Source organism: Brassica napus, chromosome C2, assembly GCF_020379485.1.
Source record: "Brassica napus cultivar Da-Ae chromosome C2, Da-Ae, whole genome shotgun sequence".
NCBI classification, from domain to species: Eukaryota; Viridiplantae; Streptophyta; class Magnoliopsida; order Brassicales; family Brassicaceae; genus Brassica; species Brassica napus.
The window spans coordinates 3,261,764-3,287,283 of record NC_063445.1 but is presented as its reverse complement, the minus strand read 5'-3'; the positions used below and the strand labels follow the sequence as shown (position 1 = coordinate 3,287,283).

General features: G+C 32.4%; 1 protein-coding gene across 1 annotated transcript; it reads left to right on the top strand.

Annotated features, from left to right (window-relative positions):
- The first annotated feature begins 22,337 nt into the window (after window positions 1–22,337).
- LOC106380796 (NAC domain-containing protein 87) lies at window positions 22,338–24,253 on the top strand. Its single transcript, XM_013820623.3, has 3 exons — window positions 22,338–22,774; window positions 23,041–23,321; window positions 23,462–24,253. Exons 1-3 carry the CDS (start codon window positions 22,570–22,572, stop codon window positions 23,987–23,989), a joined length of 1,014 nt encoding a protein of 337 aa, XP_013676077.2. The 5' UTR covers window positions 22,338–22,569; the 3' UTR covers window positions 23,990–24,253.
- The last annotated feature ends 1,267 nt before the right edge of the window (window positions 24,254–25,520 follow it).

Sequence of the window (25,520 nt, the reverse complement as noted above, 5' to 3'; positions counted from 1 at the left end):
ATTTGACCAAATCATAGCTATCAATTTTTGTTAATCAGTTCAGAGCTATTGTGGAGAATATAAAAGACTAGACGCATAGTAATTTTCAGTATTTATGATAGAGTAGGTATTATTGTCATGTACAGTATCTATAATGATCAATCATTGAGAAAAATGCTGTTAAACAAATGGGGATTCAGTGACAGCTCTCTATTGGAGAATATGAACCGCATGTTTTCAACTTTACAAGATAGCTCACAGGTGGTAGAAATTGTTGGAGTTTTTCCTTGGACGCTGTGGTATCTTTGAAAGAATAGAAACTCTTTGTTGTTTGAAGGGTTTCTCTATGATAGCATCCAGATTTGGAAGAAAGCAGAGGAGGAAGCTTCGCTCTGGTTTGTGGCTCAATCATTGGGATCAGAAGGAAAGGACGTATGGGTGGATTCAGAGCAGAAGAGAGAGGTTAAATGGAAGAAGCCACCAAGACGTTTTTTCAAATGCAATATAGGCATGTCTTGGTCGAAGAAAAATAAGTTGGCGGGAGCTGCGTGGGTGCTCCGTGATTCAAATGGGGTGGTGTGTTTGCATAGTCATCGTGCTTTTGGATTGGTAGGATCAAAAGATGAGGCTTTCTTTTTGGCTTTCCTATGGTCATTAGAAAGTATGATCAGTCATAGGATCTTCAAGGTTCACTTTGCGTTTGAAGGAAGTGTTTTGGTGAATGCAATAAACAGACCAAAAGCTTGGCCTTCCTTCAATTTTAAAGTGAAAGAGATTATGATGCTGCTAGAGAATTTTTTGGATTGGAAGGTAATGTTTGAACTTCCTGCAGCTAATAGGGGAGCGCAACTAATAGCTCAGAATGTTGTGAATCAGAATAGGTTTCAATCGTATGTTGCGCTGGGGCAACCAAGGTGGCTTTCGGTTTTGTTTGAGATGGAACCTGACTTTAGATAGTTTTTATGATCTGTTTTTTCCTATGTAACGGTTCTTCAACTTTTTGATATTAATGGAAATTTCAGATGGAAAAAAAAATCCTAATCTCTGAATATATTAGATTTTTCAAAAACTATTGAATGCGAGTAAATTCTATACTAGTTCTCCCTCTGTTTTTAATAGATGGTGTTTTGGAAAAAAAAATTGTTTCAAATTACACGTCGTCTTCGATTTTTAATGCAAAATTTACTAAATTTTATGCAATATGAAATATAACTTTTTATATTTTGTAGATTATTTTCTATTAATCAAAATGTGGTTATTTAAACAAATAATGATGTTTTTGTCTAGAAAATTACAAAATTAAATATTTTATTAAAATGTATTTCCAACCACTAAATGTCGTATAATAAAAATGGAAAGAGTAACATTTATGTTTTGCGTTCAACTAAAATGCACGCTTTTTACAATAAAACGGTCTAAACTATTAATGAATGTTTCATTTGTTAAGCCAACTACTACAAAAGAATTATACTATACTGAAAATACCATTTTTCATTCTCTTTTTACCTCCCCGAAAGAGACAACACGTTACAAATGCATGAAAGCACGAAGAGAAATAGACAACACCCTCAGGCATACAAACACCAAAAGGAAACACATGTGAAGCCAGCACAAAACAGACGAGTACTACAAATTATTTTAGTTACCAAATCCAAAACTGAATATGGCGTTACATTTGAAAAGAATAATTTTATTGCTGTTATATTTGCTTTAAGAAATATGGTGGTTTTTGTGTCAAAAACAATGAATATGTTTTTTTTTTGGTGCAAATGTTAAAAACAATGAATATGTTGTTGGCGTAAGTTTGACGATGACGGTGTGAATATGTTGTTGGCGTAAGTTTGACGAAGACGGTGACGGTGACGGTGACGGTGACGGTGACGGTGAGGAAACTTTTTTGGTAGTCTTTTCGCATCGCAGTCGAAGTTCACATTTTAAGAGAGTTTTTTTTTGGCTGCCATACTCCAACCAAACAAATACGTCACTTTTGTGCATTTATTGTTGGCTCATTATGGTTTTCGCTATACATTCATGAAATTACATAAGTGTTAAAAGCAACACGTTGTTTTAATAGGAAAATTCCTCAGAAATTTTAATTTACCATAAATTTAGTACTATTACTTTTTAAATTTACTCTTAAAAGATAATTAGTTTCATAAATATCTTAAATTTTGTGATAAAAGGACTAAATTAACTTTCTTAAATTATTTATAAATCTTTAAGAACAATTTATAAAATATAGAGAAGTTTATAAACTCAATCTCACCTCCTAAACAATAACCACTAACTCAAATATTAAAATATTTTTGATTAAGTATATTTTGAAAAAAAAATGTTATTTCAAGCAATTTCGCAAAAATATATATTATGTGGTTTTTATTTCTGTTTTGTAAGTTCAGTCACCTTTTTATGATCCATGTTTTAATATTTATAAAAAGTGAGTATAATAACATGTCAGTAATAACACCTAAAATATATTATATTTTTTAACACAAACTAATTCACTACAGTAGTATTTAGGAAATTTATAGGTAGGTATAAAAAGTGATTACTACCGAAAATACATGTATACCTACAGGGCCGTGCCTGACTTTTTTAAGGTTAGAAGCAAGGAAAAAAAATTTGGCCCCAAAACTAGTATTATGGTGTTTGAACACATGACCTTGACCAATGTATAAGCATACTAAACCATTGAACTATCAAAGATTCTTGTCAAATTGGCCCCTAAATTGTTTATAAATATATTGGCCCCAAGCACATGCTTGTGGTCAAGCACGGCCCTGTATTACCTATAAATTTCAAAAACGAATAGAAAGAGATTGATTTTTATAAAACAAAACAAAGGCAGTTCAGGTTCCAACGTAGGAACAACTGGCCTATATATTAAAATATGTGGGTTTATTATTGGGTCAAACTAAAGTCCAATATTCTGTAGCTTATGTATCTATATATGGTAGTTGGGCCGTTGTATAGATCGTTTAGGAGACCCACCATCACGACTTGTTGGTAAGAAATAAAAATCTATAGTCAAACCATATAGGATTAGCGACCTATTTCCACACTATAACTATCATATAGTAACAAATCCACACCAACTTTGGACCTCGTCCCGATTGCACACGATTCAACTATCTCAACCTATTTTCATGTATTCGTAAAGATCGAAACTCGTTTCTACACAAAGTTTGAAAGACTAACAAATACCGACAAATCTCGGTTTAAAGTATGTTTAGTATTTTTTTTAAACTAAACCAATGACAAACCCAATTAAACCTAGAATGACTCAATAACGCCCCGATTAGATATGTAAACCGGATTAACCCAATGACAAACCCAATTTCGGTTTAAATATTTGTGTCTCTCTCTACCGAAAAGAGGATCGACGACAAAGGGTGAAGAACGACATTGCTGCGCTCAGTCTCTCTCTCTCTCTCTCTCTCTCTCTCTCTCTCTCTCTCTCTCTCTCTCTCTCTCTCTCTCTCTCTCTCTCTCTCTCTCTCTCTCTCTCTCTCTCTCTCTCTCTCTCTCTCTCTCTCTCTCTCTCTCTCTCTCTCTCTCTCTCTCTCTCTCTCTCTCGTTGTTGATTATGTAGGTCTCTGTTTCCTCTTTTTTCCACAAATCGAACATGGATGATCCATGGACCGATGTTATTGTGGAGTGGAATGAAGTTCCTTAATTTGACCCGGGTACTACGGATTCTCTTGATGTTGACTTTGACAGTGAAGGATAGAAGAGAGCGTAATGACTCTATGATAGTTATGCAATCGTCTGGGGAGTCGGGTTTTGATCTTCCGGTTTGCAGGGAAATAGGTTGAAATAGTTGAATCGAGTGCAATCATGAAGAGGTCCAAAATTTGTGTGAATTTGTTACTATATGATAGTTATGGTGTGGAAATAGGTCGTTACCTAACCATATTTTGAATGAAACATTGAGACATGCTACATTTTTTCTTTCGGTTATATTGCTATCTACCTTTTCAAAAATTTGGTTCAATGGATGTAATTGGTCCTAGCATGTTGGACTGGGACGACAGTCTTCAGGTTGTCCTTTCAAACAACGACATCAACACTAGGTTAGTTCTCTCTCATACCATTGGAGCTATCTATGTCAGGTGTTTTGGGTGTGTTTTTGTGCTTGGATTATTTGGCTGTGTCAGGTTTAGGTAGGGTTATCAGAAGCTGTAGAAGGAGTTGTTTCAAGGTTTGAGAACACTTATTTCTCGGTATTGTGGTGCATTGTTCTCGACTTCGACTATCCCCGATTTTTCTGGTTCGGGCATGTCTGGTTGCTTAGTTGGTTGATAGGTTTTGGTCTGAATCTTTTATTGTTTCATTCTATTTATTAATTTAATTTTTGCATTTCACTTCTAATTTTTTTCTAATTTCTGACACAAATTTAAAAATTGGTATAATATTTAACATTTACCAAAAGAATATATATATGTACATATATCTGAAAATTTAAATCAGTGTAATGTGATTTTTTGAGTAAAATACCATTTCATTATTTTTATATTTTTAACATGTGTAAATTCACAACTGTTTCCAAAAAAACAAAATCGTTTAATCTCGGAAATAGTAATAAACAGCGATACAATGATGATTATTTATTTGATTAAGCATAAAAACAAAAATCTTACAATAGTGAATTGGTATTTCTTACTGAAACGTATATTTCAATTTTAGAAAGATGTTTTTATCAGTTTGACAAGAATTACTAATTTAAGGAACAATACCAAATCTTAGAAATAAATTAAACAGACTGATTTGTTTAATTTGTCATTGTGGTGTGTAGTTAGTTAATCCACGTGCAGACTGGCGTCCAATAATTGTCTCCCACTCGTGTCGTGTCCCTCGAAAGATAGGCAATTACTTGCACACAACAAATGGTGACTCATCATTATATCTATCCCATTTTTATCAAAAAAGTTATTCAATTAAAATAACACAACCTAGTTAAACAACTTACATTGTGTTTCTAAGTAAATATATTTGTAGAAAAATTTAATGATCTTTGTGACATTTTGGCATATTTAAGATATATGAAACTACAAAACATTAAAAAAGAATTTAATATATATAAACAAACTTAAATCTAGGTTTAATATTTAAAAATAACAATTAAGTTCTTAGGATTTATAAATTTTATTCTGGTTTGGGATATGATTTTGGACTATCAAGATGAAAGAGAAGTTAATGAATTAAAATGTAATCTTCATTAAGTTAATGATCAATGTATCTGATAAAAAAAATCTAATCATTTTTCCCTATTATCAGTTTAATCATCACCATTACTAACTTTTAACTCCCTAAGAAAAGAAGCAATTTTCAAGCTTCACGGTGAAGTTAAGTTTCATTTTTCAGTGAATTATTGGGGAATCATTTGAATTTTAACAAATAGAATAAAGCAAACCCAATAATATAAAACTTTCCATAAAAACGAGGACATATGGCACGTTTATTTTCAAAGGAGAATCGTATGGCTTACTTTCAAAAATTGAACTGATCATCAGTCTCCACTTTTTCAATAGTTTGATTATGGATCGCTCTATTGTTACATTCAGACTAAGGAGACGGATTTTTTTTTTTGTAATAATTACTTAGCTGAAACTGATATATAAGTTGAGTATTTGAACATTGTTCGATTACAACAAAATGAGTTTGAACCTAAGAAAAATAAAACCGATTTATCTGGAGAGGGGAAGTTCGGAGAACGCGCATGAACAAGTATCATGTTTTGAAATAATATTCAGGATGTGACGCTTACTTTGTAACATGCCAAAGTTGTGATTTATGGAAAGGTTTAACAAGATTGATTTGACTATCTATATCACCAAAGTTGACTTACCTTTTTTAGAATAAATTATAAAAGAACTCCAGAGTTAAGCGTGCTTGAACTGTAGTAGTAAAATGATGTGTGACCTATCGAGAAGTGATTCGCGATAGCGTGCGAATGAGGCCAAAGCATGAAAAAAGGTCGGATGGTGATTGCAAGGCTAGTAAACAATGATTTCAAGCCTTTAGAAAAATTAACGGACCGATCGCTGGAACGGGATGGGCCCACGGGCTGAGAGAGCAGGCGTGTGTGGTCCATTAGCTGTGGGCGGTCGGAGCGTTACAAGTGGTATCAGAGCTGGTTAGCCATCTCGGTTCTGACCCGAGAGGCGTCTTGAGACCTGTCGTGGGGCGCAACGCGAACATTGCATTCTTTGAGAGGGGATGAATTGTAACATCCTGAATTTTGATATATGGAAATGCTTAAAAGAATTGATTTGGCTATCTATGTCACCAAAGTTGACTTAGCTTTTCCGGAACACATCATGAAAGAACTCCAGAGTTAAGCATGCTTGAGCTGGAGTAGTGAAATGATGAGTGGTCTATCGGAAAGTGATTTGCGATAGCGTGCGAGTGAGGCCAAAGCATGGAAAAATGTCGGGTGGTGATTGCAGGGTCAGTAAACAATGATTTCGAACCTTTAGAAAAATTAACGGACCGATCGCTGGAACGGGATGGATCCATGGGCCGAGAGAGCGGACGTGGGTGGTCCATTAGCTGTGGGCGGTCGGAGGGTTACAAGTGGTATCAGAGCTGGTTAGCCATCTCGGTTCTGACCCGAGAGGCGTCTTGAGACCTGTCGTGGGGCGCAACGAGAACATTGCATTCTTTGAGAGGGGATGAATTGTAACATCCCGAATTTTGATATATGGAAATGCTTAAAAGAATTGATTTGGCTATCTATGTCACCAAAGTTGACTTAGCTTTTCCGGAACACATCATGAAAGAACTCCAGAGTTAAGCATGCTTGAGCTGGAGTAGTGAAATGATGAGTGGCCTATCGGAAAGTGATTTGCGATAGCGTGCGAGTGAGGCCAAAGCATAGAAAAATGTCGGGTGGTGATTGCAGGGTCAGTAAACAATGATTTCGAACCTTTAGAAAAATTAATGGACCGATCGCTGGAACGGGATGGATCCATGGGCCGAGAGAGCGGACGTGGGTGGTCCATTAGCTGTGCACGGTCGGCCGTTACATACTTATGGCCCATGCATTAGCTAATGGAAATTATTATCCTTTGTTTACCATATATCAGTGTATATGCACGAACCACACATGAATATGTATATCATTTGTTGTATACGTCTTTGCAGCAATACGTTTAGTGAGTATATGTGTGTGTGGCGTATTGAAAATACATGTATAGTTGTCTTGTAATGGGGGAGCAATTACCACTCAACCGGAGATTAAATAAGTCGTTTTCCACTTTAAATTGATTTCAAATTAATTAGTTTTGAGTCGTGAGACCTGAATTAACTAATCAATAGAAGGTGATCAAAATTGACAGTAAATATTTTACTACAAGTATTATATTCGAAATAGTATTTGTACACACATATCTAAAAATACTTAAAACATATTCATTCCGTTTCTAAATAAGTGTCATTTTGACATTTTTCACGAAAATTTAAAAATTTATACAACTGACTAGTATATTCCTATTTAATTTATAATTAATTAAATAAGAATGATTTAAATAAAAAATTATTGGTTATTCAAAAAGATAAAAAAAATAGATTTAAGGTACAAAATTATATTAAAATTATAGAATGATACTTATGTTGAAACAAAATAAAGAACATAAAATGACATTTATTATGCAACACAGAGAGTATTTATCAAGAATCACATAAGTAATTTTATGTTAAGTTTTCAGATTTCATAGTTAAATAAATAAATTAGAGAAAATAAGAATATTTCAATCTAAAATAAAAATAAATAATTTTGATAAGATTTTGTGTAATGGTAGTTATTATAAAGAAAAATCGGACGTGCTAAATGGCTAAAATAATAAATTATGAGAGGTTAACCCTTTCTAATTCTAGGTACGTTTAAAGATCTCCAAATTATAAATCTTAGGCTATTATTTGCAGGTATAAACGAATAGTTTAATACACTAACTATGTACAGTATAATCACTTTAAATTAATACTTTATAAATTAATATACACTAAAAATTTCTATAAAATAATATAATTATATAGTTCTAAATTGAGTTTTTTGTTCAATTAGTATATCGATAAATTAATATCTATATAAATTAATAAAAAAATATAGTTTTAGTGTAGTCCCAACATTATTAATTTATAGAGGTTTCAGGTGATATTACGATACAATGTATACAAGTAAGCATATACTTCCTAATTTTCTATTATTTTTTCTAAAAAAAAGTATATACTTCCCGAGAGCATGTTAAACCTAATCTTTTTTATCCACCACTAATAGACACAACGATGCGTTTGCAACACGTATTCTTATATATTAATTGAGAAACATTACAACATTATTTTGTATACACGTGTCACCATGAAAATGAAATTTAGAATTTTTAGAGAAATAGGTTGGTGCATCTTAACTTATATTATACTTTTTATTAAACTAACTATTAATTTGATAAATAGTATACAAATATTTTATAATAATTTTTGTACCTCAGATATTTTTTGTTTAATTTTATATTATTAAAAGATATTAAACAACCACATTAACAATATAATAAAAAAATGATATATGTTATATTTTGAATTTTTAAAACGACTATAAATTACTAAAAATGTTAAATGTCTCACACTAAAATTTTGTGATCAATGATTTAACTATTTTTTGTAATAACAAGATACAAATGATCATAAATCGTATGAATATGATGTCTCATTTACTAGAGATTCATATTATATATTAATATAGTTTAAAACTAAACAATATAACATAGAAAAATACTTAAATATGATATTTTCTAAATTTGTATTGAAAATTTATTGAAACCTTAATATTTAAATTTTGAAATCTGCATTCAAAAAATTCTACATTAGAAATTTTGTGTTTATCACGTAAGTATGAATTCTCGATAATAAATAGTTATGTTAAAATATATTATATATCTATGTCCATTTCATTTAAATTTAGTTATATACCATATAAAATAAATAAAATGATTGTTTTGATTTATTTACTAAAAAAATATCGTAAATAAACATATTGTTTTGATTTATGTGTTTAGTCTAATTTAATTATATACATAATACATAACTGAATACAAATAAATAATAATAGATAAAAATATTTTTATATATAACATTCATTCCGCGCAATTGCGCAGATATTAAGCTAGTAATATTTTATACTTGTATTTCAGTTGTAACTCACTATTTCAATATTTTATATGTCTATCGAACCAGCTCAATATTTTAAATTTGACGAAACTGAAGAGGCTTATGACCGATGTATATATGCATAAAAGCTAAAGCATACAAACTTAATTTGTTTTCCTATACTTTTCTTTTTTTTATTACAAGTAGTTAATTCTTTAATTTGAGATGATTAAAAGGTGAATAGTTGATTCATATTTATAAACATGAAAGCCCAATTCAAGCAAAAAGAAAAACATGGAAGCCCAATAGACACATATGACAAATCTATTACTTTTGTTTAATATGCTTTCAGATTTGCAGTGGTTATAATATTTTTTTTTTAATTACTAACTATTTATCCCGTCAACATGATTATAAAAGAAAAATTAATATATGTATGTATGAAATGTGTATGTATACATAGATGCGTATAAATATGGAGAGGTGAATCAATGGAACATGTATGACAGAATGGTCTAGTCTATATATGTAGCGACCCAAATTTTGTTTTGGTGGAGCCTATGTGGTTTTATTAAAATTAAATCCCAATTCTATCTTTTTATTTTGTCCCACATTAAAAGTTTAGAAAATCTACCTCATTTTCCATTTATATATAATAAACTCTACCCTTTCTCTTTATTCTCATCAAGTCAAAGTATTTCTTTGCGTGTGACGAGTTGTTGTTGAATTATTCGACGACCAGTCACTAGTGAATTTTTCCGGCGAGATTTCCGGGTGAGCTTCCGGCGAGATTTCTTGACGAGCTTCCGGCGAGATTTCTGGACGAGCTTCCGGTGGGTTTTTCTAGTAAGTGTGTTGCCTCCTTATTTTTAGTTATAGGAATATTTTAAGAAAGTTTCTAATTTAGGAAATAAGTTATATTAGGGAAGTTTCTATTTTAGGAAAGTTTCCATTTTAGGAAATTTATGTCCAGAGAAGTTGAGCTTAAGTCGTTGATTCTCGTGTTGCAGTTGACCTCAGTTGACCGCATCTTCCGTTGTTCATTTCAGCTTGTGGTAAGGTGAGGGCTATTCCGTTAAATCCTGAGCTAGTTTAGTACTATTATCATGGAAAGTCTAGTTTCGAAACATGATCCGTCTCTGTGAATTGAGTCTGTTTGAGAGTCTTGTTTGTTTATTATTATTATTGATTGTTAAACCGGAAATAGGATAATAGAGGATTCGACGGTTGAATGAATTGAGTGATGTTAAAACTGCTATATATATGTATATAAATATATAAGTCCGTTTGTGTGGATTGCGGATGCACAAAGACGTTTGTGTAAGCCGTCGACTAGCAGTGTGATTGCGGATGCACAGAGACGTTTGTGTAAGCCGCCGCCGAGCAGTGTGATTGCGGGTGCACAAAGACGTTTGTGTAAGCCGCCGACGAGCAGTGAGATTGCGGGGGTACAAAGACGTTTGTATCAGTCGCCAACGCGCAGATTGTGGGAGTGCAGAGATGGACTACTGTACGCCTGGAGATATACATATATCCTTATGAGGAAATGCGGGGTGCATAGAGTAGCATGTACTATCAGCGCATTGGATGTTTTATGTAGTGTATTAGACACTGTGTTTGTTTCATGCTAGAGCTAGGCCTACATAGTCGTAGTGCTATGTACTGAGTCAGTGGTTTGTGGTTTGCGGTTTAGCATCCCATACCTCACGGAATAACTCCCCTGTTACTCACCCCTCTTTCTTCCCCCTTTCAGGTCAGACTGACGAGCAGGAGTGATTGCTATCGGATTGGTGCTTTGGGAGTTCTATTTCTTTTATTTTAAGACTTGCGGTTTTATGATTTTATCGATATTTTGGGATTTATCTCTTTTATTACATTTATGGTTATTTATTGGATTTGACTTTCGAGTTTACATTTGAGGAGTAATAAAAGGAGATTTCAGAAATTTTATTTTTTTGAAATCGGGGTATCCCCTATATATTAATTGAGAAGCATTTGAAAAATTAGAACCTTAATTTTGTATTAATTTAAAAAACCCCAAATTCTAGGTGGCACTCTAAATGCCTTCTAAATTCCATTTCAAAGAATTATAGAGCATCTAATATAAAGTATAGTTTAATCTAATGGTGTCACATAATTATATAACACTAGAGAACATTATATTAACCTAAAATATATGAAGTGTGTATTCTTTCCTTAAATAAAAGCTACGGAATTACCTAATATGATTTACATATATACGAGAATTAATGATTATGAATAATAAAGATTTGATAACAATTTTTGCATCCTTCTTCATTTTTGTTTAAATTTATATTATTAAAAAAACTTAAACAATCACATTAACCATATAATAAAAAATTAGATTTTTTTCTTATATGTTATATTTGAATTTTTTAAAATGAATTTAAATTACAAAAATGAGGAAACCTTATATGTTATATATTTTTTTTAAACGACTTTAAAATACAAAAATGAGGACACCTTTTATGTTATATTTTTCTTATATGTTAGAATTTTCTTATATGTTATATTTTGAATTTTTTTAAAACGACTTTAAATTACAAAAATGTAAGTTTTCCTTAAGTATACGAGTAAAAACATTAAAATGACGTGTATCAATTTGATGGTTGATTTGAAAGCTTTCAAAACCATATGGAAAATAAAAGTCAAAATAATTCAACTGTGAAAACAATACTGTTCACTTTTTTCAAGAATGTGTTCGCTGGAAAAAATAAAGTTTTTATGTCATAATTTGTTTAATGTCCACTAGAGAACATTATATTAACCTAAAATATAAGAAGTGTGTATTCTTTCCTTAAATAAAAGCTACAGAATTACCTAATATGATTTACATATATATGACAATTAATGATTATGAATAATAAAGATTTGATAACAATTTTTGCATCTTTTTTCATTTTTGTTTAATTTATATTATTAAAAATATAAACAATCACATTAACTATATAATAAAAAATTAGATTTTTTCTTATATGTTTTATTTTGAATTTTTTAAACGACTTTAAAATACAAAAATGAGGACACCTTATATGTTAGATTTTTTATTATATGTTATATTTTGAATTTTTTAAAACAACTTTAAATTACAAAAATGTAAGTTTTCCTTAAGTATACGACTAAAAACATTAAAATGACATGTATCAGTTCGATGGTTGATTTGAAAGCTTTCAAAACTATATGTAAGTTAAAAGTCAAAATAATTCAACTGTGAAAACAATACTATTCACTTTTTCAAAATTGTGTTCGAGGAAAAAAATAAAGTTTTTATGTCATAAGTTGTTTAATGTCCACTAGAGAACATTATATTAACCTAAAATATAAGAAGTGTGTATTCGTTCCTTAAATAAAAGCTATGAAATTACCTAATATGATTTACATATATATGACAATTAATGATTATGAATAATAAAGATTTGATAACAATTTTTGCATCCTTCTTCATTTTGTTTAATTTTATATTATTAAAAAAAATAAACAATCACATTAACCATATAATAAAAAATTAGATTTTTTCTTATATGTTATATTTTAAATTTTTTAAAATGACTTTAAATTACAAAAATGAGGAAACCTTATATGTTATTTTTTTAAAACGACTTTAAAATACAAAAATGAGGACACCTTATATGTTAAATTTTTCTTATATGTTATATTTTTTCTTAGATTTTATATTTTGAATTTTTTAAAACGACTTTAAATTACAAAAATGTAAGTTTTCCTTAAGGATACGACTAAAAACATTAAAATGACATGTATCAATTCGATGGTTGATTTGAAAGTTTTCAAAACCATATGGAAGATAAAAGGTCAAAATAATTCAACTGTGAAAACAATACTGTTCATTTTTTTCAAGAATGTGTTCGATGGAAAAAATAAGGTTTTTATGTCATAATTTGTTTAATGTCCAATCCGATCAACCTATGATGTATTAATTATAGTTTTGTTCTATTATTTTTAATAAAAATTGATCCGTTCCATCGGAAAGAAATTATATAATAACAACAAAAAATATTTTATATATATAAATAAAATGATCACGTATATAAAAAAAACTATTGATAATATATACAAATAAACTCACTTTGCGTAAGGCGCAAGTCTTATCCTAGTTACAATATAATCCGCTAACAAGCCCCTCTAACGAAAAAAGTTGGCAAATTGACTTTAACATTCACAGATCAAATTTCCAAACCAGTTGCTACAGTAAGATAATCTTTAATAACTGTTAAATAATCATTTAAGAATATTATCCTTTTTTCTTCTTTCAAATGTCGCACCCATGGGACTAGTAAACATACTCTAATTAATTATCAAAATACAACTGTCAACATATTTAGATCTGATCCATTTTTGATTAAATTTACATGTTAACCTGTGATTATATATTTACATGTATCTTGCGTCCACATTCAAAATGAAGTTTTTAGTATCATGAAGATATTCGTGTTTAATTTGGCCTGAAAGTATATAAACAATACATACTATATACATTTCTTATATGACCTAAACATATATATTCAATATCTTAAAAAGTCCATTTGAATAATTTTGTTTACATGCAACCTCCAAAAACCAAAAAGTAAACTTTTAATCATGAATATTCTAATACTAATCATAAAACATATAAATTATTAACACTAAAAATGTTTACATATGGTGGTCATCGATAATTGAAACTCGAATATGAAGATTCAAACTCGGCTCACATTGAAATAAAAGCTGTTTAACAATACTGTAAACGAATGGTAACATATATATATATATACATATTGGTTTACAATAATTGATTTTGTTCATAAATATGTTTAATTAATGAGTGTAATTTTGATTCATAAAGGTCTAGTTATATGTTTTAGATATAGCCAAATAAAATATACAGATGATCCTACAAAACAATTATGAAAGCCAATACACAAATAATTTTTAATTAATAGTGTATATTTTCTATGACAATGTTTTGTAAAGACAAATCTCGTATCAAACATGGAAAATAACATATGAAAGACATTAAAAGGTCTGGCTGGTGACCATTCGAGAAACAAGAAGAACGCATAAAAAATGAACGTACGAAAATAAAATAGCAGGAATAAAAAGGAATGATTGTTCTTTATCAAATTTAACGAAGAACAATTTTGTTTTTTAATTCTCTACAAAAAAATGTAAAGAAATGAGAGATAATTATTATTTCTTGTGAATGGTGATTTGTTTTATGAACGTTAAAGAATACATTATTTATTACTGTTTCCTAGTCACCTTTCATACCCCAAATATTTCTACAATACTTCAACAGGGCTTTCTATATTTTACATATATTAATAAATTAGATTCCTACCAGCAATAACAATAACATGGATCCTAACTTCTTTTAGCTGCATCATACATTTGTTGTCTGTCTCAGACTATGAAACAAACAATTTTGGTCTGTATTTTATTTGAACTATCGGATTATATTTATAAAAAGGTCGTCAAGTTGATCCGCAAGTCCAAATATAAACAATTTTTAAAAAAAACTTGTGAGCTTAGCTTCTAATTATCCGATGCCGGAGAACTAGTGGTGGTGGCCATGACTTTGAGCAATGTTGAATGACATCATACTCAGATCTCATCATCATTTCATTATTATGTTACATACTTGATACTTACATGTACTACATCATTACACCAACTTCACATACAAGGATCATACATATTCACGAAATATTTACAATGTATATATATATTCACAGTTTACACATAATTAACAGTGAAAATAATACGTAACGCATGTGTTTTTTTTTGGGTCAACCACTTACACATGTGTATAGTAGCGAATTTTCTTTTTAAAAACCTTATATAGTAGCATTGTTTCAATATACAAGAATTATAAAACCAGTAACTCGATCAATACTTGAATTCTGCCGAAACTATCATTTCCATAAATTAAAATATAAATCTTAATACCGAGTCGATTATCTACTTTTACGTTCTCCACCAATGCGCATGACTTTCTAAATCGAGCAGAGCAGCGATCAATATATACATAAAATTTCATATTTTTAGCATATTATATAATTTTTTTAAAAATAAGCACAAAGAAAATACTATGATAAACTGTAACTTTTACCAGAAAATAAAGAAAGAAAATACACGATTTCTCAAATTCTATCAGGGCCAAAAAAAAAAACAATCAGGGCCACACACCCAACGGCTTGAGAGACATCCATGTGTCTTATTAAAATCCGTGGAAAGAGAGAGTGATGACGTCAAAGTTGACGCCAAAGATCCCTCAGCCAATGAGGTGGCTCCTTCGCTTTGCAGTCTCGTCTTCGGGAGCAAAAGTCAACCTTCTTAAGCTACACCCACCTACATTTTATAATCGTTCTTCCACAGGGTCCACACGTATAAACAAATCAAAATGGAACAAACGTTACCAGAAATCAAAATTACTACTAGAAATACTGCTTTATTTTATTTATTTTAATCCGTGATTTCATTCCATATCTTTTGGTCCTTATAATCGTTATATTATTTTAAAACATATTAATCTGAATTGTTATTCTTATCCTGTTTCCTTAAAATATACGATAACAAACGCGTTTAAGTGAGATAATTACGGGAAAAGAAAATTAAGACAAAATCAATTTAAAGATAAAGACAAATAAAGATACAGACTGATACAAATATATACATACTGTCAAAATTCGTCTGGACTTCACTTGCATTTGCGACAAGTCAGTACGTTGTATAATTAACCAACTTATAATGGCAGTTAATCTAGTGATTAGAAACTTATGTCTTTATTAAAATAAAATAGATAAACGATTTTTTTTGCTATATGTTTAAAAAAAACGATTTTTTTTGCTATATAACCACAATAAGCTGCACAGTTTACATCCTTAGGCAAAGACTAGTAATTTTGTTTTTTTTAGAGAGTGGTTTACCTAATACTAATAATTATGATGTTGTTTATATATATGTGATCACACATGCACATATGTACAGTATATTCTACATTCAATCAATAAATGTCAATGTTAATAAATACTGTACATGGTTAAGTTCGTCGGTCAATAAAATGAACAGATCAACGAAATAAATTAAGACTAACTATGCTACTAATTATGAGCTAAGATGCAATAGATATGAATAAAATCGTAACTTTTTTTAAAATGCTGGTATCAAGTCGGTGGTTTGTTACAGCGTATTGACTAAAACGATTTTAAAAGTTAATCTGAGTCGGCAATGTGTAGATTATTACGAAATTCCTATTTAAATATAAATTCGTCGTCTTAATATTCTACAGAAGATGACAGTCTGGAAATGGAGGAATTTTAACTTTATAAATGCGCACAAAACAATTATACAGAAAATTCAGCTATTACTTTTTAAACGAAAACTTACTGTTCATTTTGTAACCCTAACCGAGCTCGTAGGTCATACATAATAAACGTGGTATACGTATATCAGTTTATATTAAGCTCAAGTTGGTATTTATAATCACATATACTTTATAGAAAAAAAGGTATTATCTTGAGTATATACACTAGCCTATGCTATATAATTGAGTTCAAACGTTTAATAAAAAAAAGACCATGCAGTATAGCGAGTAAAGACAATTTTACAGTTAATCTAGTTTGAGGTACGAATTTCTCGAAGATCACAAGAAAACGACCTAACAGATCTACTCATTATCATAAGCAAAAAGAAATGATTATTTATTTTCCTGTTTTACCAAACTTAAACAACACTTTGGTCTCTGCTCTTGGTTGATTTGTGTCTCTTTTAAGAGTAAGCTTCTTCTTGTCCTTTCCTGTTTGGATTTTAATCTCTTATGCTTTGTGTTGTATTGGATTGTTTGTGCAATTTTCTCTTCTTCCCTAGTCTAGGGCTTTGCTTCTGGATAATGCTTGTATTCTGCCAGCGCAGTTTCCGGGGATTTACCTTTGTTCGATCGTCCAGCTTTGTAATCGTTTATGTTCAATGTTAATGAAAACTCTAGATGCCACAAGTTGTGACGAAGCCATATTTACTGAGTCAGCTTTCGATGGCCCAAACTCATCCAAACAGAGTATGTATATACCAACGTATTTAAGTCATTAATCAAATCAAATGTATGCGCATTAAGTTTAATACACAGCTCGTAAATTAATTAATCAACTTACTATTTTCGTATTGACTGTATAATTGAATTGGCGGGAACAATTCTGGGTATATATATTACAAAAGAATCATACAAAATAAACACAACCTCGCAACTGTATTTTGATGATAATTTTTTTTTTTTTTGGTGTAAATGTTAAGATTCATACCAAAGCATTTCAAGTTTTTTACAGAATTGTTGCACAAGCAACTTATTTGAAGAAACAACAGAGAGGTTACATGAAAAGAAGACAGAGATTAAAGGAAATTACTCAAGAGACAGCTGCTAGCTGTAGGGATCGATGAACCAGAAGTATAACGGAAAGAGTGAGCACGCTTGAGTTCGCGTTGCCGGACAGCTCAGTAAGCGGTCACGAATGGCTCGGTCCATAGACGCAAACAGAACATCCTCGGAACTGCACACTCCTTTGAAGATTCTAGCGTTTCTTTCCCTCCACAGAGTGTAGACAAAAACCTGCAACAGAAGCTTGAAAACAGTCGCGACATCTGGTGAGTGATCATCATGTAGCCGATGACAAAAGGCCAGTGAGGAAGAGAAATCCGCCATCGAAGATACATTGTGTCTCCTGGAGAAGAGAGCCCAGATGCGAGCCGAATAAGCACATTGGAAGAAAAGATGATCATGTGTTTCATCCCCAGCAGGAAAAAATACACAGGTTCTAGGCATCGCCATGCCCCACGATGATAATCTGTCTCGGGTTGGTAGCCTAGCGAGAACTGCCATCCAAAGTACAAACGAGCATCGCGGTATATGCTGTTTAAACCAGACCAAACTACACCAAGGCACCACAGGAGCATGCTCTCTCACCATATTCCAAGTCACCTTTGGAGAAAATTTGGGAACAAAGTTGTCTGATGGACCACGCCATAAGAACTCATCAGCATCCATCGATGGAGAGGGAGGGTTCATAGTGGATAAAACAATGTGGAGCGTTTCCATTTCGTCTGATCTTGTTGGAGGAATAGACCAGTAACCTTGTGATGTCGCGTCTGCCACAGTCGACGCAGAAGGTATCCTAAGATCTCGAGTACCAGCATCTCCAAACATTACATGAAGAGGACCCAAGTCTGTCCAATAATCAAACCAAAACATAGCTTTGTTCCCATTCCTAACCCGACACCGCATGAAGTCATCAACCTTCGGTTTTAACTGCAGCATACTCCTAACAGAAGGAGAGAACCTTTGAGTATCCGGAATTAACCATATACTCCGATCATTGAAGATGTTGTGCTTAACCCATGCAACCCATAGTGACCCCGAGTTCGTGAAGAAATTCCATAACCTTTTTAGTCTGAACACCATCTCAAACTCTTCAAGTTTCCGAATACCCAGACCACCTTCCATTTTCGGTTTGCATATAGCCTCCCACGCAACTCTTGCACCCGCAGCAGTATTAGTCTTATTGTTCCATAAGAAAGCAGCACATAAAGAGTCCACTTTTGCATAGAAACTCTTCGGGAGAACAAAAACGAAGCTCCAAAAATTTACCATACCGTAGACAACTGAGGTTATAAGAGTGACCTTGCCCGCAAAGGAGAGATATTTCGCTGTATAAGAGTGCAGCTTTGAAGTGATCTGTTCAAGGAAAGGCTGGAGAGTGGCTAGGCTAATCTTTTTTGGATTTAAAGGTAAGCCAAGGTATCTGGTCGGAAAGGTGCCACGCTTGAAACCAGAGAGATCACAAATGACCGCAACTTGAATCTCATTAAAACCTCCAAAGAAGATTTCGGTCTTGTTCTCATTCATGTCAAACCCGCACCAGGACTTGAAGATGATCATTGTCTCCTTAATACATGTTATAGAATGCCTTGATCCATCAGAGAAAACCAGTAAATCATCTGCAAACAGCAAATGCGTGATCTTCGGAGTTACACATTGCGGATGTAGTCTGATGGAGCCAGCATCAGCTTTAAGCTCTAGCAGTCTTGAGAGAGCCTCCATGACCATGATAAACAAGTAAGAGGAGATCGAGTCGCCCTGGCGTAGACCTTTTCTTCCCGCAAAGAACCCCGCTAGTTCCCCGTTGATAACTACCGAGAACCGTGGTGAGGAAATACACTCTCTGATCCATGTAATAAACAGAGGTGGAAACCCTTGAGCCTCCAAAATCTTAAGGACAAAGTCCCAACATACGGTGTCAAAGGCCTTCCGAATATCCACTTTGAGAATGCAACTCTTCGAGCAATCCGACTTATTATAATTTCGGATCATATCCGACGCTAGAAGTACATTCTCACCGAGGCTTCGCCCCTTCAAGAAGGCTGCTTGATTCGAACTAACACACTGGAGGAGCACAGGTTTGAGTCTGTTTGCAATTATTTTGGAGATGATCTTGTACACAACGTTGCAAAAACTGATAGGTCTGAAGTCACCCAGTTTACTAGCGTCCTGCTTCTTCGGAATAAGAGTGATCGTAGTTGTGTTGAGATCCCTCAGCAGACGGTCGTTTCTAAAAAATTCTGATACAGCTGCGACAATGTCCTTACCAACAACATCCCAGGAAGCACAAATAAACTCCACAGAGTACCCATCGGGGCCAGGGATCTTATCTAGGGGCATGGCGAAGATAGTGGTCTTGATCTCGGTCTCTAGAACCTCTCTTTGCAGAGCAGTACATTGCATATCAGTGCAGCGAAAAGGTAACAGATTCTGAAGAGACTCAAGGGAAGCCGGAGATACTGTAGATCAGTCTTACCTATGATATCCTCAAAATAACTAGCAGAGTGGGCCTTAATATCCACCGTTGGGGATATCATGTGGTCATCTTCATCCCGCAAGAAATGGATATGGTTTCGAGCTACGCGTTGAGAGACAGTTTTGTGGTAGAAGGTTGTGTTCCTATCTCCCACAACATCCCCACCTCACTCGGGATCGTTGCTTATAGAACTTAGCTTCAGCAGTGAGCAAGAGATTCAATTTATTTCTTTTCTGAGGCTCCTGAGCCGCTGTGATCCTGTCTGGAGCCGTAAGAATAATCCTCTGCAACACGTCAACTCTAGCAGATTGCTCCTTTACACGCTGAGATATTCCACTAAAATACCTTTTATTCAAATTGCGCAAGACCTTCTTGAGAAGTTTCATGGAGCGCACAAGAACAAACTGAGCAGAGCCAGAAATGGCATCACAATTCCACGACTAAGCAACTGAGTTTTGATACTCAGGATGGTCAATAATGTGGTGAAAGAATTTAAATGGTTTTCTGACTCTCTGTCTCGCTGAAAGTAAGTGTTGAATGAGACACGGAGCGTGGTCTGACTGACTTAGGTCCAGAAACTCAGCGTAGGAATCCGAGAAAAATGTATCCTGATTTATAAACACATGATCGATCTTCTTTGAAACTGTATTTTGATGATAATTGATACGTATACATGACCTAATAAATGCTTTCTCCTGAGTCGGCATACATGATGACGTAATTATAGTTCTAAAAGAGTCCATTATATTCAATCATTGATTTTGATCTCTTTGGATTTAAAGCCATATATATATTCTATCGAGTTTGCAAAATGCAAATCTCAACTTCGTGGTTGGACGTTCCTCTTATAAATGATTTCTAGTCAGCAACTTGGCGACTTGGCAAGTCGATATTTTCACCAAATTTTACAAAAGGTTATGAAAACTAGAACAATATTCTTTGTATGTGACTCTGTGTACTATTCTTTAAAGGGTTTTGGTTTATTTCAAACGTATTAAAATTATATGTTTACATTAACTGAACAACACTATTTAAAAAAGAAAAAACTAATAACATGTACCTTAGTTTTTCGATCAATATATTTCACAAACTATAAGCATCAATTAAAAAATCCATCATCCGGTTTGTATTTCGCTTTTTGTTTTACCATTTACATAATATATTTTGATATACAAAACTCTGATATTATAATTTTAGTGTAAACATAATATTATGGATAAGATACATAATATAAATAATTACAAATATTATTCTAAAATAGTTAACGACTTCGTGCATTCTTGTTATGATTATGTAAATGAAAAATTTAACTTTCATATTAGAGCACATTGCTAATAATTAATTGATTAATTATATATAGTCTTTCTTCGGCTTCACTAGAAAGGCTTAAACAAACACCATAGAAAAGGCCACAGACTTTCGAAGTAGATGAAGCAGTGTTAAACAAGTCAATAATATTCAATTAACTATAAATACTTTTTATATATACACAGAAACAAAATAAACTTTAATCACACATATGACCGTTATTTATTATCTTAAAGTTGTGTATAAGAATCCGCATTAATTTCTCGACTTTTTTAAATGATAAATTAATACGGATTCTTATACACAACTTTAAGATAATAAATAACTCAATAATTAACTAAATGCAAAAGAGGAGATTGCTCAGGGCTATGATCTGTAGGATCTTATTAATCAAATTAAATAAAGACATTCTTCAATCAAGGTCCAAACATAAAAAAGGTACAACTTATAACCAGTTTTAGTGAATTTATTTTCCACACGTTTTTCTGTTTAATATCAATTAACTTCACAAGCGTTCTTTCCTACAGTTTGTTCTTTTTACAAAACCAGCTAATCCATATGCATAACAACAATAAACCTATAACAACAATAAACCTATAATTAAGAAAATAATTAATTATATATATGGAAAATCATATAAACTGTTTGAACAAAAACATTACTTGGTTTATTTTTAGCTAGATAAGTTAATTATAAAGACTGTTTTAAATCAAATCTAAGAACACAAGATATCATTTTAAGAAAAATGTCCAAGTTTGTCAAATGTATTATCAACGACTGATCTGGCCATCTGGGCAATAAATAATGACCAAGATTAATAACTATAAATTTTATAAAATGTCAATTAATAAACCTAATTGTTGTCTATGTGAAGCTTGTTCAGCAATTGAGGAAGTTGCTTGGAGCCTACGTGTCTTTCAAAATCACCAAAAAGAAGGAAAAAAATGAAGAAACAAACAATAATATTTTATTTTTATTTAATTGCAAATCTCCACTATTTCCTCTATATAAAGCCATTTTCCACTCTTTCAATACTTTTATTTTTCTACCTTTAACTGCCCAAAAGATTCCCCAGCTAGCTTTCTCAAATCATTTTTCTTTCTTCATCACCTTCTTGTGTCTCTCTTTCTCTCTAAATAAGCATCACATCTCTTTTTCTCTTTCAAGAAAATCTCTGAGTTCTTTCTCTTTTACTTTTGTTTCAATCTTTAAACTAAAAACACAAAAGAGACAGATAGATACACGCATATCTATATAGATACAGTACTGTTTTATAGTCATGGCGGTTGTTGTTGTTGAAGAAGGCGTGGTGTTGAATCATGGAGGTGAAGAGCTTGTGGATTTACCACCTGGATTCAGGTTTCATCCAACAGACGAGGAGATCATAACATTCTACCTCAAAGAAAAGGTTTTAGACAGCCGATTCACGGCTGTGGCCATGGGTGAAGCAGATCTCAACAAGTGTGAGCCCTGGGATTTGCCGAGTAAGTATAGCATTCAAGAAAAATTTCAATTACCAAACGTACACAAATTTCAATTCTTCTTTGACCATTTCAAGAGTGTTCACACATAAACACAAAAAGGCTAGCTTCTTGAATAAGTTTACCAATTCTTGAATCATATTTCAACATGAGGCTAGCTTGTTTTTATCCAATTTTCCAAAAATAATTCAGTCTTCTTTGACGTTTTAAATAAAATGAAAGATTTCTTGATTAAGATTCTGCTTCTTGATTTTTTTTGGTGTGTACAGAGAGAGCAAAGATGGGGGAGAAAGAGTTTTACTTCTTCTGTCAAAGGGACAGGAAGTACCCGACCGGGATGAGGACGAACCGTGCGACCGAGTCCGGGTATTGGAAAGCGACCGGGAAGGATAAGGAGATTTTCAAAGGCAAAGGTTGTCTCGTTGGGATGAAGAAAACACTTGTGTTTTATAGAGGAAGAGCTCCACGAGGTGAAAAGACTAATTGGGTCATGCATGAATATCGTCTTGATGGCAAATATTCTCATCACAATCTCCCCAAATCCGCAAGGGTAAGTATATATAAAACTAACAATCATATTCTCAAATTTTGTTTTTGAAAAATAGATTCCAAAATGATGAAAATTTAGTTTAATTATTAGTACTCAAAATCAAACCTAATATTTTTGTTTGCTTGTGATCTTGATTACAGGACGAGTGGGTCGTGTGTAGGGTTTTTCACAAGAACAATCCTTCCACTACAACCCAACAAATGACAAGAATGCCCATTGAAAATCTCACAAGAATGGATTCTCTAGAGAACATTGATCATCTCCTAGACTTCTCATCTCTTCCTCCTCTCATGGATCCGAGTTTCACGGGTCAACACGACCATCACAACTTCAAACCTATCAACCCTCCTACCTATAACATCTCGTCACCAATCCAACCCCATCACTTCAACTCTAATTACCAATCAATATTTAACCACCAGGGTTATGGTTCTGCTTCGGGTTCCGGTTCTACATACAACAACAATAAGGAAATGATAAAGATGGAGCCGTCGCTTGTTAGTGTATCTCAAGAAACCTGTCTGAGCTCAGATGTGAACGCGACCACGACCATTGAGGTATCTTCGGGTCCGGTAATGAAGCAAGAGATGAGTATGACGGGAATGGTGAATGGTAGCAAGTCATATGAAGATCTATGTGACCTGAGGGGGATCTTATGGGACTACTGATTTATTTTAGTTATGGTTATTTTATTATTTAAGTGTGATGAAAGAGTATATTTGTTGGTTTTAAGTCATGTAATTAATACATATAGGATTTACTAGGGGGATTAATCCTAGTTATTTTGCTTCAGTGATCTTTATTTAGTTGATTGTTTAATTAGTTTAATAGTGTGGGCGAAACGGGATTGTGATCATTTGGGATTTTACTGCAAAATTAAGTGGATATATCTCCCTGTACATTGTATCATACTTATAAGAAATCTTCATATATATAGTTTCTCATCGAGTTTTAATTGCTGAGATTTGCGATATACATTCTAGCATATTTGAGAAGAAAAAGAAAAGAAAAAAATTTGTAGATTGATGGAGCCTGAATAAACTCAGAGAGATGAGCAAAAGACAGCTCATAAACCATGTGAATGTTCCCCGAATCTGGGCAACATATTGGCCGTTCATATGCCCAATAATGTAGATTATACTGCTTATTTATAATCTCATTTAGTATATACTCCATCCGTTTCATATTAAGTGTCATTTTAGAGAATTTTTTTCGTTACAAAATAAGTGTCGTTTACGATTTTCAATGCAAAATTTATTAATTTTATACAAAATTTATTTTTCTATTGGTTGAATATGGTTAGGTGTATAGGTAATAGTGTTTTTTTATAAGAAATGTACAAAATTAATTGTTTTTTAATCCGTGTGCCGAAACTTAAATCGACACTTATATATATAAATAAACATTTCAACTATGAACAGTGATTAATTATGGGTTTCTTGTGAAAATATAATTCCAGATCCCTAAGTCTTATGTCTTAAGGAACTTCGTTATTACATCAATCACATTACGTTTTCTTACTAACTTCTTTTATAACTGAGTTTTTCGTACGTTTCATATCATTTAATTTGTTCACCACTTGTGAGTTGTGATTGCATCCGTTAGTACCATAAATACAGTTCTTTCTTTTTTTTAATATATAAATATATATATATATGGTATCTTAAGGAACTTTTTCTTGGGTCCTGAAGCACAAAGCTTGTCTTTACATGGAATAAGATATGGCTACAGATCTGTGTTTAAGATTTGGCAGCAGATCTGTTCTTTGGTTGAATGTACTATAATATTCTTAGAATTGAATTCTTTGATATAATATATACAAACGACAAAGACAGGTGTTTTAAAAGAAGCTGTGCCAATTTGGAAAGCACCAAAGAAACAACACATTAGTAAATTTTAGAAAACCTTGAACATGTAGCGACTGTAAATATAAAGATCATGCCATGCATACATACCTTTCATATTTCCGTGATTTATAGATTCTTCTCGTCTTTAGTATGTATTGTTTTTCTATACCCTTAATGCTCTTAAAAAGTTTCAACCCTACATACGTACGTAGAGATTACCCAAATGACTAAAAATATATAAAAACTCGATTAACCATGCATATATAAATGATGTCTTTGGTTCAATGTACTACTATGATTGTTTGGAAAAAGCGTGTGAGTCTCTTCCACCTCAAATTGAGGACATGAATCT

Bases quoted from the DNA above. Each gene is read 5' to 3' on its own strand.
- LOC106380796 (XM_013820623.3), top strand. From the start codon at position 22,570: ATGGCGGTTGTTGTTGTTGAAGAAGGCGTGGTGTTGAATCATGGAGGT. The intron at 22,775-23,040 runs GTAAGTATAGCA...TGGTGTGTACAG, and splicing joins TGAGCCCTGGGATTTGCCGA to AGAGAGCAAAGATGGGGGAG. The intron at 23,322-23,461 runs GTAAGTATATAT...TCTTGATTACAG, and splicing joins ATCTCCCCAAATCCGCAAGG to GACGAGTGGGTCGTGTGTAG.